The sequence below is a fragment of the Crocodylus porosus genome, unplaced genomic scaffold, assembly GCF_001723895.1.
Source record: "Crocodylus porosus isolate Cpor-Errol unplaced genomic scaffold, CroPor_comp1, whole genome shotgun sequence".
Taxonomy (NCBI): Eukaryota; Metazoa; Chordata; order Crocodylia; family Crocodylidae; genus Crocodylus; species Crocodylus porosus.
In genome coordinates, this window is record NW_017728916.1 from 24,889,480 (window position 1) to 24,908,952 (window position 19,473).

The window sequence follows — 19,473 nt, forward strand, 5'->3', positions numbered from 1 at the left end:
GTTTTGCACTCCCTCTTTCATGTCACTGGGAATCGCCACTTGTCTTTGACTGAAACATGATGCAGGATACTATGAGCCACATTTCCAGAGGTTTTAACTGCATGGATCTTTTTTGAACCCTTCAGATTAGACTTTTCAGGAACTAGTTGTTTAGGTTCTAGGCCAGGATATTTTTAAATAAATCACTGTGCTTTGTACAACTGCACAGAAACTAAAACATTAAGATAATGGAGATCAAAATAGGAAAAAAAAATCAACACCCTTTTGCCAAATACTGCTGGACTTTCTCCAAAGCACTCCCAACATCCCCCAGAATGACACAGCCATTCTTTTGCTGGAAAAAAGTCTGTGATTTCTGGTAAGCCATGCACCAAAAAATTGAGAAAGATATAAGTTAAAACAAGGCTGAAATAAATACCAGAGCTAAGGTTGCTCTTTCCCAGTCTAGCAAGTGGTGTTAGCTGGAGTGCCTTTGTGATCTGAGCTGCCATGATATCATACCAGAAGAGATGAGACCTCTGACAGCAACTGTGCTGTCATTCTATGAAACCCAGGAAGACAACTTTCAAAAATCTGGGAAGGGAATATTAGACCCATCAGAAAAACATGGAAGACAGGAAAGTAACCACCTAAACTAAGTTAAACCAGGAGCATGTCACAGTACAACTCTATTTCATGCATTTATGTGGAAGGGGTAAGGAAGTACTGTTTATTGTTGCCCTGGATTTGTTATAGGATATGACCAAGGGAAATTGCCTCACATTTTAGAATTTAAAAAAATATTTTAGTAGGAGTCCAGCATATGTTGTAGACTGCTCAGAAATTGGACAGAGTTTTTGTGAGAGGCCAATATAAACGCAGAGACCTAATCCTACACACCTTACAGAAAAACTCATGAATTCTCTCACAGCTTCCAGTGGGATTTTAATTAAGTAAAAATTTAGGACATGAATAAAGGGAATAAATAAAATAAATACAAGATTAAAGAAAAATAAGGTTAAATTTAAAAAGTAAAGTATGTGCTTTTCTTTTCTCAAGAATGCATATTGTATGTTGTAATGTCCAATGAAGTCATGAGGAATTAAATAAGGATTGCTTCTCTGTCAGCACAGATTTAAGTGTCTTGGATAAATATGTAGTAAGGCATATGTAAATAGGTATTCACAGTAGGTATGGTCTCAATCCAAACATATCTGAAGTCAAATACATTACCCATTTAAGTATGTATTTTGATACATGTATCATTTACCCAATAGACAATCACATCTGGAATAGACTGTCGCCGGAGGTGGTTCAAGCAACTACTTTGAACACCTTCAAGAGAAATTTGGACGTTTATCTTGCTGGGATCCTATAACCCCAGCTGACTTCCTGCCCCTGGGGCAGGGGGCTGGACTCAATGATCTTCCGAGGTCCCTTCCAGCCCTAATGGCTATGAAATCTATTAAATCTGTATTAGATAAATATTTATTTAGATACTTAAAATATGAATTGTTGACCTAAGATGTTTTGCATGAATAGTATAAGGGTTGTTATAATTTATCATAGTTATCATACTTTAAGACCAACTCATTTTGCATGTGGAATTCCTTTAAATAACTATTAATTTTGACTGTGGATCAATGGCAAAATTCAATTTATGGTTTACTGATTTAACTAGCCATACTATCCTCTTTAATTGTTCGTGCTACTATAACATGCCAATCTGCCAGTCATGCATCTACAGCATGTGGTCATCATGTTAAGAACAGCATTTTAACAAATAACAAATATATTTGAAGTAAACCAGGCATCTGGAATAACAAGAAGGTTATTTTAATGATTTTTCCCCAAGTACCCAAAGGCACTAGTCAACACTGTGGACTAATGACCTACAAATTTGTCTGGTTAATACAAAGTATTAGCATTACAATATTCTTCAACAACTTCAGATGGCACATTAAGTAAAATACTTCCTTATCATAACAGATGTATTCCTGAATATTCATAATTTTTAACAGAAAAACACACCAAACGGGAGAGGATAGGTAGGATTTCTTGCAATACTGAACTGCCTAAACTTCTTTTGCTGTCCTTCCAAAAATATTTCTAATTACAAACATAATTTCCAATTCATCACTTTGCTATGCCAGTTTCATGTTGGTATGACTCCACTGACATCAGTAGAGCTGCAAAGGTATAAAACTGGAGTAACTCTATGGTAAACCAGATCTATCAGTTTTACTTTTTATACATTTGTAGGATCAGTGTAACACAATAGACAATATAACATCATGACAGAGGACAGTTTCACACCTTGGTTATCCATTGCAAAAACCTCGTAATGTATTGAGTATAAAGCTCACAAATTACAATTGAAACAAAATACCAGAAAGAATATGCTTCAAATGGACCTTTTACAATATAACACAAAATTCAAATGACATTTTTAAGAAAGCACTTGAAACTTTTACACTTACATCCTGACAACATTAGATTACTTTAAACTGTAAACTTTGAGAAGTTTTGAATATGATTAAATAAAATCAGCATTACATTTCCCAGTTGTTATAATTATTAAACAGATTGTAACAACAAGTTAATAATGTAAACATGAAGCTCAAGATACTGGTACCGAAAAAAGTCTCAGAATTAATTCTTTGTAGAGATTTATATTTGCACATAGTAAAATAGATAAGGACTGGAGAAGAGGTTACAGTATCGTATCTTACATGTTGATGTCAATGTTTTTCAAGCAGCAGTATACATATATGTATATATCACATCCCTGTCTCTAATATTAATTTACAGAATCAGTACTGTCTTTAAAAATCTCCAGGTTTGATACTGCTGCTAATTATTTATATGATCTATTCAATGAAACATTTTAAAAGTTGTATTTTTAATTGTTTGTGTATGTATATATAATGTGTGTGTATGTGTGTGTGTATCAAATCATTACCCCCCAATAGCCTTCAAAATTGAATGACTACCTCTACCTAAGAAATACAAGACCTTTTTAATAAATTAAAAGGGTTTATTTATACCTGAGACATTTTTGCATATTGATGTCTTTTATATATTTACCTGTAGGTACTATAAATATGTCCTTTATGTTCCCTTACAATCAAATCCAAAGCCCACTTAAGCCAACTAGATTCATTCCAGTAACTTCAGTGACTTCTGGATCCATCCCTCATTGTCTAACCTGGATTTAAACAGAGATGTGTCAAGTACTTTAAAAAAATCCAGAAAAGAAAAGAAAATCTGAGCAGTTGCTGTATGATAGCACGAGTTAGTTTATACATACCTGCAGCTATTTCACCATTAGCTGTACTTTTTAACAAGGACTTCTTCACTAGCCAAATAGCCATGATAGTCCTACTACAGAAATGTTGCATTATGATACTACTACTTGTTAGTATAAACTGATAACATTCTTAAATGTTTCTCCAGTTACTGATGTGTTGGATGTGAAGGGGATGTAAGAAAACCCTCCATCTTTACGGATCTGCGTTTTGATTCTTTAGGTCATCAAATTTCTCTACAAAATTCCCATCACAGCTAAGGAAGCTTTACATTTTTTTTTTGGTTTCAATTAGTATAAAATCACCATATCAGTACCCCCAAACCTGTATCATTTATAACTGTGGGATAGGGATTTTCAGAAGAACCCTGCTCCCACTGACATTCCATGAGATTTGCCCAACTGTCCAGCTAAGGCTCCTTTGAAAATTAGTTGTGCATAACTTTAATAAATAGTCTCATGGAAGTCAATGAGATTGCAGATGGGCTGAAAATTAAGTACAAGCATAAGTACCAGAAGAGTCATAGTATAAATGGCATTATGGAACAGTATACAGCACTATTCCTTTTGGTGAAAAGCAGATGAAAATCACAAGTTCTATTGTTAGAAATTTACTGCGCTGTGTATGTGGACCACTATTTTACTAGTGGAATTTTTTTGGAAGTGCTTCAGTTCCATACAGCAATACAGTAACATAGAAATTAAAATTGCCTATTTTATTAAATACAATTGACGCAAGTGGTAAGATCATAATCATTGAAAATTGAACTAAATGTGCCCTGAGACATGCAATTGGACATATTTGATAAATCAATAAAAAAAGATAATGTATTCATGAAAGACATTGCACTGTTCATTTGCCTCCAAGTGGATTATTGCACCCTTATTCCTCTTACAATCATTTCATGTACATCATTCCATAGTATGGAGTAGTTTTATATTGCACTACATTATACTGAAAGGAATTTACTCAACAGGGAAAAGTCAACAAAACAGTCTTACAAACAGTTTTTTAATCTACTGGCGAGATCATATGTGGGCCTCAGTAAAGTTACTTTCATTGGCAAGCAGATAATTACAGACCATAGTTCTTAGAAATATAAATTTGGAAATGTATGATTTAATGTACCAATACATACATTAACTCAAACCTTTTTTTTTCAAACTGCACATATTTCTAAAACTGGAGAGTTGTTTTTATTCAAATAAAATGTAGTCAATACTTTGGTCTGCATAACATGATGTAAAATGATGCATCACTTTATCATTAGCTCTAAGGATAAGCAAGTGACATACGAAGCGTCAGAACTAACAATACCTCTTGCTGCATTTTTCAACTGGCTTACAGCTTATATTTTGAAACAGAATCTACTCTAATTATGTTTTTTATTAGGGAGCTTTTCCAATATCTGCTCCTTGCATTGTAGTCAATTGCTGAACTTGGCTTGTTTCAATGGGAGTAGGATTGTGATGCTGACACATTGAAGTGAATGGTACATTTCCATTGACTTCAGTGCTGCAGGATTGGACCACTTTTTAAGAGAAGAGGATATTTTGTAAGCCAGAGGTGGAGTTCCAACCACAATATTTCATGTACCCTTGTTTCTATTTCAGGAGCTATCTAGCATGACATATTCTAAAATACATTACACTTTTCATGGAACAACTGGCACAGGGAGGCACTTAAGTGACATGTTTGAAACTTATCTTTGGTAAACACACTCAAAAAATGAGATCATGAGAGAGATTTTGATTTGCTACTATTGTATGTGCACAGACGTCTAAGCATATACAGGACACTTCTAGTATAAAATAGTATATCAAATGCCCCTGCTAAGAACATGGTTTTAAAATCACTTAAAAATCACACAGTCCCTTTTTTTTCCTGATTACCATTTGGTATTCGTTTACCTTACTTTATTTCTGGTCACTATTAAATATCTACGGAAAGAAAACTTCCACGTGCAGAATAGTCACCTTCTCCCTCATGATTTTGGCTTACTTTTCATGACTAATTGAGCAGAATGACTAAATCACCTGCTTAAGCAACTTCTATTGTCTGGAATTCAAACCAAGAAGCCAGCCTTGCATTCCTTGGCTACCCGTATCTCTCAATGAAATCAGGGGGAATTTGGGGTGGACCCATACTGTAGAATTGGGCTATGGTGTTAATTAATCTTGTTAGGTGTTGAACAGCACACAGGTGAGGAAATTATCCTCAAGTACTAATGTCTTTAATGGGAGTTGAGAGTTGTTTGGCATCTTGCTGGCTTGCACCCAAAAAGCAGAATTTAACCTATTGGGGTATTTAACAAAGTCAGTTGACCAGTGCAAATTTCAAAATGCACTGCGACTCCAACTGTATTTGAGTTGGGTACAGCTGACGAATTTGGTCCAGTTTGTTTACTATATCTGTAATGCCAATGTTTTTTAAATCTGTTAACTTCAAAATCAGGTCTTTCTACTGAACAACCTTAAATACCTTTTAGCATATTTTTCCAGTTACACTGTTTAAATTATATGAAAGAATTCTTTAGAACCACTGTCTATAGTACTTTATAAAATTAGAACTGTTTATATCTCTCACTTTTTGGCTCAAAGGAATGTAAAACTCAGTCACAGAGTATTTCTGTTTTAGGAAAATATGAAGAGCATCATGAATTTGTAGAATAGTGGCTAGCAATTTTACATGTACATAACTTATCTGATGCCTTGTGTAACGATGATTTTAAGTACTGACTGATCAAGACTGTTGGCAATCTGCGAGAAAGTCCTAAAACCAAAAGTGATTGTAAAACTTGCTTTAACGAGGCCTTTATTGTGGAAAGTATTGGAAGGGGATGGGTGTGCAGTGAGAGGTTAATGTTTTTCTAAACCATGCCACTTTGCATTTGTATGTGAAATGGGTATGGCTGGTAGATGACAGGTGGCTGTCCATGAGCAATGTAGTAATTACTGAAGTTTCTATCACTGATATATGGAGCAGGCTGATAGTAGCATGTAACATTGGCTGCATTTGGGATGATATTTTGTTCTCCTAGTACTTTTAAAGCCAGAATTGTAATCATGTTCAGAGTTTGTCTTCGTTCATGTCCCATGAGACATACTGTACTCTCATTTACAACTCCACGCAGAGTCATCAGGTAGTCATATTTGCTCTTTTCTTCCCCAATGAAGTGGTTGCGCAGGTATGACTCAATTTTCCTTTGCTGCTCAGCCACATCAGGAAAATCAATGAAGAATCTGGAACACATGTAACGTTCCAAAGATTTGATTTCAGCCTCATCCGCTGGCTTAAAATCACGAACCAGGAGATTGCTGTATTTCAGAAGGCCTCCACCTCTGATTTCCTCAGGGTTCCTCGTGGAAATAAGTTTGTATTTTAAATGGTCCATTGCCTCTCTGAAGTCACCATACATGCTCTCTGCAATAACAGTAGGATGCGAGTCTTCTGTCAATTCACAGTCTGTGTCACTGTAAACATTTAATATGGAATCCAGGATAATTTGAAAAGAGTCCACGCTAAATTCAAACTGTCGTCTGAGCGAGTTTACAAATTTTAGTTCTACATTTTTGCCACTGTTGTTTGACAATGATATAAGGCTCCAGCGATCATGATCAGTGGAGACTTTGACCATCTTCTGCACATATGCATCCTTCATAGTCTGAGCAGTGATTTTTTCTTTATTGACACATTTTGGTAAAAAGTCCAGTAGGCAATTCAGAACAGCCTCCTTAACAACCTGAAATTCATGTTCACTTGGAAGTTCAACACCAAAAATGATATCTAAATCCTTGTAGCTAGTTCCCTTTTGTTTTACAAGGATGTGGCTAGCTGTTGAACCATTCAGGCGGATGTCTCTAACACTGATTTCCTTCTCAATCAGTTGTTCCTTTACAACATGAATAATATCCTTTGGTTTTACTTCTAGTGTTGGAAAATTTCCTCTTCCATGAATAGGTATCACTTCAGTTAGTACTTGATCCAATATTCTAATCTGATCCCAATTGAGGTTACTGAATCTGGAATCTAAGCCCTCAGTCATCGTGAAGTCAGTTGGTTAACTAAGAAAAAGAAAATAGTTAAGAGGAAAATGTTAGGATCTACTCAAACATTAGAAAGCCTGACATTTTCATACAAACTGACAAATACATCATAGCTATAGAAGGCAAATTTAGGTACAATGACAAATTAATGCATTTTACATGGAACTGTAACATGAGCTGGATATCTGACTAAACCACTGTAATTTCTTATCAAGCAATTTTAATTTATTCATGCTTTAATCCTACCAGGCAACAATTTATTATTGTATAGAGAGACAAAAGACATTTAAAGTCAATTTAGTAAGCCATACATGATTCAGTGCAAAACCACTCGAGATTAGCTGTGCAAGCTTCCCAGTTGTTACAGTTAAATTCAATAGTTTTTCAACCTTCAGAATTAAATATTTAAGTTCAGACCTTTCAGTCTTGCAGCCAAATCTCCCATTGTGTTCACTGGGATTTAAATACGTAGAACAGCTGGAGGGTCAGGAAATGATATAAGAACAACAGAAACAAAGCATCATATTGATCTTGATCTTTAACGTTTCTAGTACACCTATCACTTTAGTCTCTGAATGCCATCTAGGTATGCAGAGCATCTAATATTTTTCTTTGTCATTTAAGAGCTGGATACCTAAAAGTCTGTCAAATTGTTTTCATCCCATCTCTGAAGCAAAATCTCTCTCTTCTGCCTAACCTAACAACAAGGTTTAGTCTTCAGGGATTGTGATAAACCTATGTCTGTTTACAATGAAGTTTGGCTCCCATGAAGTAAAAACTAGTCAGAAGTGCCTTGTTTCACTCCCACTACATGCGACTAGAAAATTGATATAAAAGGTATTGGGTAAAATTCTGGCTTTAGCACACCTGCATCTAAACTTCTGCCTTTACCACGTCACATTTAGCAGGCAATTCAGCCATAATGTAGATTAATTGTTTTAATATTATAATCAGAAAAAACTGCAAAGGCCAAAATGTTGGGCTTACAATATTGCTAACTGAACATGTGCAAAACATTATTTTCATGAAGCTTCATAATGGATTTATGTAATTAAATGCTCTAATTTTGTAATTTTAAGTATGTACACTATGAGTGTAATTAAAAACAATTATACAATTAGGTAATTAGGTGTAATTACAGTAATTGCATAAGTCGCTAAGAATTGCATTCAAGAAGTTACACAAAGTGAAAAAAAATCACAATCTAGCATTGGTCTCCATTGTGTAAGGAAAGAAGAACTAACTTAATATTACTTATTACTAATCTTTATTGTTGGTATTGAATGAAAAATGCTGTCCAAATTTCTAAACACTTTTCCCAGAATCTGTTCATGTTCTTTAGTTATGATTCTCTCCTTACCTGCCTAAGCTTCCTCAACTCCTGCATTGCAGGGGATCACCACATACAGGTTTCCTTCACTTTGTGTGGGTTCTGTATGTGTGAATTTGCTCTTATGCAATGACCTTTTTTATATAAAAAATGTATTATATGCGAGGTAAATTCACTGTTATGTGATCGGTGTGGTGAAAGCCCACAGTCAGCTGCTTTGTGCTGTGTATTGTGGGGGTGATGCGCACCCAAATATAGTCTCCTGTGTGGATCTGTGCTCCTCACTTGTAGTCTGCAACACGTGTTTCTGTAGTTGCCATCCCATTATGATAGTGCTCTGTGCTTGTATGTACTGTTGGTGAGTACCAAAATTGTCTTGTAAAAGGGGTAGAAATGACTCCGGATTCAGTACGGTGGACGTCTTGGAACACATTCCTATTTGTTACATTGTAAAGTGGGTTCCCTTTATGTGAATTCAACTTATGTACTGTTTTCCAGGAAGGCATGTACAGCATAAAGCAAGGCAAACCTGTCTTAAGGAGTTTCATTGCTGAATCCTATCATAAAGTTTTCCATCACTCTTCTATAAGTCCCATCACAACAGATACTTTGATTTGTTGACTTTTCAATTAAGTTTGGTGCTTGGTTTCTGTAACTTATAGTGCTGAATGTGAAGCTAAGTTGAAAGGCTGTTTCTTGCTCTGAATGGCTGGGTAATGAAAGCAGTGATTATGAAAATGCAAGGGCCTTCTTTTTCAGCTCAAGAAGGGAAAAAGTCTTTAGTTAAAGTCATCTTGGAGACTAACAGAAATGTTCAGGAGTGAGCATTCCTCTGGATATGAGAGGCTGTTATTTAGACATCTGATAGATACCGTTTTAGACACGTATGGTACTAAAAATTGGGCTTTGTTAATTGAAAGGGGTTTATTTTCCTATATTAGCCTTACGATTTTTCCCCTTCCTTATTTTACATGAGTTCAAGTCTTATTTTTAAAATATACTTTCCTTGGTTTTGTGTATTAGCTTGTAGAAGTTTCAGTGGAACTAAAGATACTCTTATTTTGAAATTCTTCCCTAAATTGTGTATAAAGAGTGAGGGAGGATTTTTCATGTGATTGCACTTGAAATGTGCTGTTACAACACTACAGAAGGATCAGGAGAACAGCCCCTAATATACCTGAATACCTGTGCATAGACAAAATGGGTGTTGTTTTGTGACAGTATTATTTGTTTCTTATCTTCTCTAAAGTAAAATACAAAATTCCCTTGTCACAATGCCTTTCCAGTTAGGATTCCTGTTGTTTTATTAAAAAGGTACATTAAGTTGCTAAAGGCTTAGAATAAAAAGTCTAGTATTCAGTGGCAGACAGGAAGAATTGAAAGATTAATTATGAAAGATTTTGGAAAACAAAAAGTCTGGTCCACTTTTGGGTCTGCTGGGGAGCATGCGGGGGGTGAGGGGGGCCCTCGTATTCCCCAGCTGGGTCCCCCTGTGGCCAATCATGAAGCCAGGGCAATGCAGGAAGGCCTCCTACATGCTCCCCAGCAGACCCAGAAGTGGGCCAGAAGTACTTCTGGTCCACTTCCGGGTTCACCACTGAGCACATGGAGGGCACCCCCAAGCTCCTGTGGGATGCTCCATCTGCCCCACCATAGCAGTGTTCACATGCATGTGGAGAACCCTCCACACTCCCGTGGGATGCTCCATGTGCCCCAGCATCACAGCCATCATGAGCCCCGCCTGCTTACTCAAAGTATGTAGAAAAAACTTTTAAAGCTGTGTCTATGTCTGAATTGCTGATTATCTGAATCAGCATCAAATCTTCAGATTTGAATTCAGCGGACTCGAATCAGGGACAGTGATCCAAATCAACTAATCAAATCACTGTCCCTGAATTGGACCAATTCAAATCGAATTGGCCTGCTTCACACGCCCCTATTGCCCCTCACTCCTGACCCACAGCCCCCCAGACTTGCTGGTGCCTCACTCTTGACCCACAGATCCCCCCACCCCTGCTGATGCCCCTCACTCCCCATCCACAGCATCCCAACAACCTAACCCTGCCACAGGGGGATCCCAGCTGCCAGATATACAGGGCCAGGGACCTGTGTCTGTAGCCCCCTGCTTCCTGCAGCATCACTTGACCCCAGCTGCTGCCCGTGAGAGGTGGTGGAACCTGCCTCAGTGGAGCAGAGCCTAACTCCCCCTCCCCCACAGGCAGCACAGCCAGAGCATAGCCCATTGGGGGGCAGGTGTGGGTGACCCACTGTAGCTGCAGGTTCCTCCCCATTGACCTCCCACCAGGACTTTTTCAGCCCAGCAGTCAAGACCCAGTGCTTCAGGGCACAGTGGGGCAAAGTGGAACAATGAAACTCAGTGAGCTGCGAGCAAAACACTGCCATGGCGAAGTGCACTCTGCCTGCCCAGCAGCAGCAGAAGTGCCAATGTGGAGTTGTGCCCCTTGCTGCTGCTGGGTAGGCAGAGGGAGCCTCATCATGGTGACTTGGGGCTCATGGCGATGGCACCAAACTTCCCCACCCGGCCCTGCTCTGCCCTTCCATGCCAGGTTCCACTTGCTCAGTTGCAGAGGCCCCAGGGGGAGGGCAACAGAGCTGGGAGCCTGAGCCCACAGCAGGCAGCCTGCCTCTGCCCTGCACATAAATCTGGAGGGATGTGTCCCTCATTCCCCCCCAGAAGTGTGCACAGAGATAAGAAGCCAACTCCCCTCCCCCCCAGATGAGCCACACGCAGCCCCATCCCATCCCTGCCCAGGCCCTGCAGCTGCACATTCCTGCCCTAGGCCCCAAGTCCCACATACAAACAGGCTGGGCAGCAGCCCCAGCCCTGACCAACTCCCTCCATCACTATGAGGGCCTCAATCCCCTTCTCCCCTGACTTACCCGCAGGGAGCTCTGGGAGCTGCTCTCCAGGCTGCCTGGTGGCCATGTACCTGTGTGAGCAAGCATATGCACATGGTGCCCCCTGCCTGATTGCCCTTCTCCTTCTCCTGCTCCCCCCAGCCCCTTGCAGGCTGGAACTCTGCCAGCCTGCAAAAGGAAACCCACCATTTCCAACAGCTTCTTCTCCTTTAAAAAAGAAAATCTGGGGTTTTCTCCTTAAAATGAGAAAATCCATGTTTTTCTCCTTAAAATGAGAAAATCTGCATTTTACCACATTTTTCCATTACAAACAGAAAACCCAGATCCCTGAAAAGCTGAAGAAAAGTGGATGCTTTATTAACAGTGGGTTGGCTTCACACGTGCAATGGAGGATATAGGTCAGTGCGTTTTAAGTCATCTAATTATCAGGAGTCAATTCCATTGAAATTCAATATACCTCTATATTTGGAAATGACTATGCTTTAACAGAAGATGAATTTCCCAAAGTGTTTTATGTACAATTCAGTAGGATTCTGGCAAAGATTCAGTGTACTGGCTAATTGAAACTAGTGATGAGTTATCCCAGGCTAGAGACAGACATTCAAAAAGCCTGAGCCTGAATTGATAAATCTTTGCAGATTAGTCTAACCTGCAAAGCTTGAACCAATTTGGAGGTAGACAGACATTCTCTTTTCATTCCAGATATGCAGGCACATGCCTGCAGTGGCTCAGGCTAGAAGCTGGTGGGCACTAGAGCAGCCCTCCCTTCGCTTCTGCAGGCTGTGCTGACGGGGTGTGGCCAGACCCCTCAGGATGCTCTTATTACCCCAACCCTACCCCACCCTAAACAGCCCAGCAGAGAATATTAATAATGCCTAATTCAGTGTTTATCAACCCATTAAGAAAACAAAGTCTCTCTCCATTAACTAATGGAACTCTTCTTAAACAGCTTTTCCAAGGAAGAACATTAAGTTACCATTAGTTCCAAAAAGCCTGTCTGCCCCATAGCACAGACCATAGTCAGCGTGTGGTCTGCTAGCTAATGCTGAGGTGTCTGCATTAAAGCAGAATGGAGGGAAGAATAATCCCTGCTTAGGAGAGAGAAGCCAGGCAGATGCTCTGTACCTGCAAGCCCTTCCAGAGCTTCAGCCAGGGAGCAGAGGGGAGGGGCCAGCCCTGCTGTCGAGCAGAGAGCCCCTCCCAGAACACAGAGCATGCTGGGAGAGTCTGATTTATCTTAAAGCACCAAGGGGTCTGGGACAGACATTGCATAAACCAGTTTGACCCAGATCAGTTAAGTCTGATACTACATTCAACCAAGTTTATCTCAAACTGGTTTCAGCCATTTTCAAAGTGTTTTATGTGCATTAAACATCTGTCCAGTTACAGGCTTAAATCAGTTTCTGATCACTTACACTGGTTTATGTGTAATGTCTGTCCCCCTAACCCCAGTGACCGGTTAACCAGGTTTTGCTGTACTCTGCATACTCATCAGCTTTGTAAACTGCAACCACCACTGGTCCTCTAAGCAGAAATAGCAAATATCCAAGGATTTCTGTTCACAGTTCTAGTGTGCAAGAAAGAAGTTTAAGCAGTGTAGGGGCAAAGGGCACCTGAATTAAGAAAATATTCTGACCAGTTAGAAAGATCTTGGTTTTCAAGATGTTTCCCATTAAGCTAAGGTTTAATGCATACAGTTCAGCGATTATTTATTTACTCTGTTAACCTGAGCTAATGCTTGATTTGCCATGAGTTTTCAGTACAGTTACCATCTAGTTACCTTGAAATAACAAATTGTAACTCTGGCCCATATGTTCTTTTGTGAGAAAAGACTGCCTGCAATGTGTGCAAATAAATCTAAGCAGAAAGCAAATGGTTTGGACTCTCCTAGCGCATGTCATCCCTCAGGACAGAACAAGTAAGTATTCAAAGAAAAGCAGGGTCATGGTGAGAGAAAACATGTTATGTCTTTTCCCCCAGCTAAACCAAAGCCATGGAGAAAAAGCAGCATTGTCACAAACTAACCACACATCAGTTTTCAGAACTGGGAAATATGCAAGCAGCCATAATATTCCATCATGCACAGTTGTGGATTTGAGAAAGAAACCCAAAAGTATAAAATATTAGCATAATTTTTAGCCTCTATCAAAACAGATGAACTGGTAGCTTTTAGAGGGGTAGGATGCAGAGGAGTTAATAATTAAGCAGCTGGCTTTATATGTGCAGTACTGCACATAATTCATCATAGAGCCCATTCTTTTTGCCCTCTATATCTTTCCACTAAGTTTCAGAATATACCATGTTTCAGATGCTTGTGGAGCCATCACATGGGCAACCACTTTTCAGGCCCATATATTGTAGGATATTATACCAAGCAATCTCCTTCATGTAACACATGAAGTTTTGCTATTTATCTTTTTTCCATATCAATACAGGCAATGCACAAAACAGAATACTCCATGTCAATAACAAGGCTCTCACAATACTTCATTTTGCAAAATAACATCCACGGCTCTAAAAGATTGTTATAAATGTTAAAAAATAGAGTGAAATGCACAATATTTGATCTACTTTTGACTGTTGCCATTTGTATTAATTTACTACATTTTGCAAAGAAAAATGCTTTTACTATTGAATGGATACTACAGCTCACTAATTCCTAAATTATATTTCCAGGGAGAATAAAAAAATATAGACTTACCGTGGTAGGACTGTTGCCAAGCATGTATTTCAGTAGAGTTAACAAGATGACTCACTGGTTCTTTTGGTAAGAATATGAATTGTCATCTTGTCACTGATACAAACATGCACCTCCCAGAGAAAGCTGCAGGAAAAAACCAAACAATTACATTCTTTTTTGAGATAAATGTTAACTACCAGTCACCTGCTGTACATAATAAATCATACATTATGGCTTGGCACTGCTGCAGTCATGACAATAGCCTTTTTAGTCATGAATGATAAGGTGAGAGCTATGAATGGGAAGACAGCAGTACTTAAAAACAATCTTGGCTTCAAGTCATAGTCTTCTGCCAATGTACTTGGAAGATGTTAATGTCTTGCTATATCTTTAAGGGCTTAAAGAATTTTTAATACTTTTAGATAAGTAAATTAACAAGAATGTAGTAGAATTGTGCAAGAGAAAAATTAGAATAAGAACCCAGCAAAAATTAAATATTAAATTTACATAAATGCAAAGATGGTCTTGCACTTTCCAAAACCTTCTTGCTTTAGCAAATTAGGCAATTCTCGAAGTAATTTATGAGAATTATAAATTATGCTAAGAGTGTATAAATTGAATGGGTCTTTGACTATCTATGCATAAATTATAGGGATTTTTTTTTATTAATATTACACACATATGTTGTCACAACAATCTTCATTTCTATGCCATATTCAGTTCAAGGCCTGCTGACAATCAGAAAAGCTATTTTCATCTTCCCTCTAGCATTAAACTACCCCTGCCCCAATGTGTGGCAATTCTAAAAGCAAGGACCCTTAAAGCATCACAAGCAGGGGCCCATATTTATTCATAACCGCAGAATTTACTCTTTGCTGCAGAACTGCATTCCACAGTCTCTTTCTTTATGTTTCAACTATTTATGTTTCTGGTCTTTGTGGTTGCAGGTATAAGCTTGAAAATCAGTGTCTGATATCTACATACAGTGAGTCTGCAGAGTTCCTAAAACAGCTCTGTGAGGTGTGAACTGTTTTATTCATTTCCATTAGGGCCTTGTGACTTTTTCCAAAATGCCACAGGATTCACATTTTTGTAGCAAAATACTCCATTTTTCTACAGCCAGGAGCCTGCTATTGTATTTGCTGTCTCTGCCCTGCCAGGACCTGTCTGCAGCTGTCTTTTGCTTAGCTCTTCACAATGAACAGCTAATTGGATTACAGCGCATGCTCCCTGCATTGTTCTGTGGAACCAAGCAGCAGGGGTTCAGGAGCCAGTGTTGAAGTCCATTTTGCAACCAGAGAATGGAGGAAGAGTGTTTAGGCTGGGAGTGGCTGAGGCCTGGGGAACCTTCTAGGTGAGATGCAGCTCGAAAGGGTTCTGTGGATGCTTTGGCAGGAAAAAGAGGTTCTGGAGCTCCAAAGTTTGAAAATGATGTCAAATCATTTGGAGAGCATAGAAAGTAAAATAAAATAAAAATGTTTAAGTAATTAGTCTTAAACCAAAAAATCATAAGTTTTACATTGTGTGGGGGGGTTTTTAACAGTGTAGCCGTGTATGTTTGTGAGGATGGGGGATGATGGATATTAAGTATCTCATGGTGATGGAATAAATTAACATGGCAACATTAATGATTTGTCCTTGTAACATTTAGGGAATTCGTATTTTTTCTAGGAAAAAATACCTATTAGGATGTAGCATGCTCATAAAACAGCATTTGAGACTGATTAAATGCTTCAGCTGCTCTTTGGACATTAATCTCAGTGGTTGTGTTTTGTTGATTCAGAATTTACAGAGAAAGATAGTTTTAAATAAAACATGAATTTAAAACCTCTTATGGTTTATATTTTTATTTCTTAAGAGAATATTTTGGCTGTTACTATTTGGGAATAGAAATATATGTCTATTAGAGCAAATTCCAGTCATATATTGGTGCTGTTACATATAATGACTGATAGTGGGGGACAGACCTTTTTGGCAGACATACCGCAAATTAGCCTGCAGCCTCCCCAAGGCCCATTCCAATCACCTTCCCCTACCCAATCTACTACTCTGCTTTCTGCTCCCCGCCCTGCACTCCCTGTCTGATCTACTGCTCTGCTTTCTGCTTCCTGTCCTATCTGCTGCTATGTTGCCTGTCCCCTCCCTGATTTGCTGTGTGCCACACACCAAGGCTGATCATGCCACTTGTGGCATTCATAAAGATGGTTGGCTACCCCTGCTCTGGGACATGGGTTGTATTAGTAATGCTCTACCTATGACTCACACAGATTTTCAAAAGCAGCTGCTGTTTTGAGATATCTCCATTTCTGGTTGTCTGATTTGAGACATTTTGGGGCTGATATTCAGAACTGCTGTGCACTAGCAGCAGTTGGACACTTCAGAACTTCAGGCCCAAAACTTGCAGCATCTCAAAATCAGTGACCCCTTCTGAAAATGCTGCATTTTACCTTTCTATCCCTGTTTCTAAATGAAATCTATTATTATTTATCACTGTATTTACTTATTTTAATGGAAGGTCAAACTTACCCTTTTATCTAAGCCTCCATGACTCAACTTTAAAATCAAACATGAAAAATCCCCATCATTATGGCTGAACTGCAGAAAGAACAGGCAAGCTAAAGACTGAAACAATCCTCTTTTTCTATCTTTTATTATCCTCATACTTATCTCTGTTTTTTGGGTTCATGCAGAAAAAAGAGGAGCTTCATAGTGTACTCTGAAGGTCATTGAATGTGGGCTATTTCAGATCAAGGATGGAGGGAGTTATAAAGTCAGGGGGCACCTACTGAGAACACCCTGCCAGCTGCTCATTTATTCCAGCTTGAGTGTCTATGCTGATCACAAACTTTGGCAGGATGGCTCAAAGAGACAAACAGCCACCCACATAGTTTGGTATTATGCAGTGAAAGTACCATGGCTTGAACTGGCTTGCAGTTATAGTTCCATTTTTTGAGATTATATTACATCACATAAGGTGAACTGAATTGGATGGATTTTGTGCTTGCATAACTGAACTCTGATGAATACCTGTGTGCTGTAGGAGGTTGTATCTCATGATTCAGTAAGTAGTAGTCTTTTTCCTGAATAAGGAGTGAACTAATAAGTCAGATTCTGTTAGGATGTATGCTTCCTTTGGAAGCTTCTCCTTTGGCTGGGATCTAAAGTTAAGGATACACCTGCTTGCTATCCCTAAAAATTTCTTGATGTTATTTGTAACAGTGGTGTTTTTTAAATGGGTAGCTCTGGCTAACTCCCAGTTTAGGAAATGTTGTACTGTACTCTATTTAATTTTTAGTGGTGTGAAAGCTAGCCTTATTGAACATGTTTGTGGGTTAACTGGGCTAAGCATTCAGTATGTGTAAGTAGGTGCCTGGTGCTTTGAGTTGGGGGTATTAAAGGCAGCCAAAAGCTACTGTCTCATGTGCCACTGGCTACAGAAGCTGGTGCACTTTTAACAACATTAGCCTATTGGGCCACTTTGTCTGAAGTAAGCTCTGAGCTTTTATGTCAAAGACTTGCATAATTGATTACATACAACTGAGATGTTTGTTCATGAATGACTTTTCCTTCAATCTGTAATAATATTAAGCTACTATTAAGTAGTGATTTTTTAAAAATTCAAAGTTAAAATCAGTATTCCAATGACTGAAAAATATACTAATGAACTTTCATTTTTGGGATATATTTATTTTATTTTATAAAATAAATGTTGGGCTATTTTATTTTATACTTATTTTATGAGCTACATGGGGAAATGTATGAAATATTTACTAATTTAAGTACCAGCTTAGTAAGAGTCTTAATTTTCTTCAGGAAGACTTAGGGTTCCTCTAGAGCAGGGGTGGCCAACCTGCCACAAGTGGCACGGGTAGCCCTTGTGTGTGACAGACCAAGTAGGGGGCAGGCAGCACAGCTATGGACAGTGCAGGAAGCAATGGAGTAGGTCAGGGCACAAAGCAGAGCATCAGATTGATCCAGGATCACATGGCAGAAGGCAGAGCAGCAGAGGAAGGAGACTGGAGCGGTACTCAGACGATTGGAAACTTATTTGTGGTGCACTTGCCAAAAAAGGTTAGTCCCCATTGATCTAGAGCACTTCCGCAAACATAGTTTTTATGTAATTAAAGAGATTTCCTTCAGAATTTGACCAAATATGTTTTGGATCCTGTGATAAAGTAAGCTGCTTTATTTCACTTAAGATGTATTAGTAAGAAAGTGACCTCAGTATTGCTATTGTTCATATTGAAAGTAGAATGAAATGTCACTGCCGGTATTGCCACACAGTTGAAAGAAAGTAAAACAATGATGAAGCAAGGCAAAGTGTGAGACCTAGCACAGATGTCTGTATTCATGGCTTTCCCATTGCCATCAATAATGCATGTCAAATGGCATGTGCTTAATGACACTAACTGCTAAGATGGCTTTAGTCAAACTTTCGATCACCCAAAGCTGTGAAAAGAGATTTATCACCATGGCATTTGGATATCAAAAAACTAAATGTTGCCAGACACATAAAGATATAGAAAAAGGGAATTAATGAGAAGATCAGTACACACAGACAAAAACAGTGCCTGATATGGAGCTCTACAGTGTTGCATGGAAAAAAAAGACCATCCGTTTGTTGGTATTTGCTGGAGACCATGGCACTAGCAGCAAATCCTAATGTATCAGTGGAACACAATTATCCTGATATTTAAATATGCAGACATCTTCATTTTACAGTTGTGACTACGTTCTCATGTTATATGCTACAACATTCTAATTTTGTACATCAGTAGCTCATGTGTAAATTGCTGATATCCTGTGCTAGTGCTGGTCCTTGGCCTAGTTTTCTTTGTAGTTATGGACCCACACAGGCTAAAGAAGAGAAGTCAGTTAAGTGCTGAGTATGAACAGTGGGGCAGTATGATCTGTAAAAGGATAGATTTTTATTTTCTGAACCCAAGAAAATAAATTATATACTGGCTTAGACCCATGCCACTTTTTTGATGTCAGAGAGATTGCCTAATTGTAAATTAACAGAATTTCACCATACTTAGACAAATTCCACTCTCACTTTTACTGTGTGGATTTCGATGAAACCAGGTATGTCAGGTTGCACCTGGTGTAATTGCTAAAGTTGTCCATATGTAGTTCCAGATTTTGTAAATGCTCAGTGAGCTTGGTGCTGTACCATTAAAATCCATGCAGGTTATTTTACTGATTTCAGTGGAAGCAATATCCAGCCCCATATGCAGTACTCCCAGTGAA

General features: G+C 38.6%; 1 protein-coding gene across 1 annotated transcript; it reads right to left on the reverse strand.

The window, feature by feature from the left end:
* Positions 1-1,799: 1,799 nt before the first annotated feature.
* Positions 1,800-14,454, reverse strand: LOC109311070 (protein FAM46D-like). The gene is made up of 2 exons (XM_019536497.1): positions 14,245-14,454; positions 1,800-7,351 (listed from the first exon to the last, which is right to left on the reverse strand). Exon 2 carries the CDS (start codon positions 7,330-7,332, stop codon positions 6,157-6,159), a length of 1,176 nt encoding a protein of 391 aa, XP_019392042.1. The 5' UTR covers positions 7,333-7,351; positions 14,245-14,454; the 3' UTR covers positions 1,800-6,156.
* Positions 14,455-19,473: the final 5,019 nt, after the last annotated feature.

Coding starts and splice junctions, on each gene's coding strand:
- LOC109311070 (XM_019536497.1), bottom strand. CDS start 7,332: ATGACTGAGGGCTTAGATTCCAGATTCAGTAACCTCAATTGGGATCAG.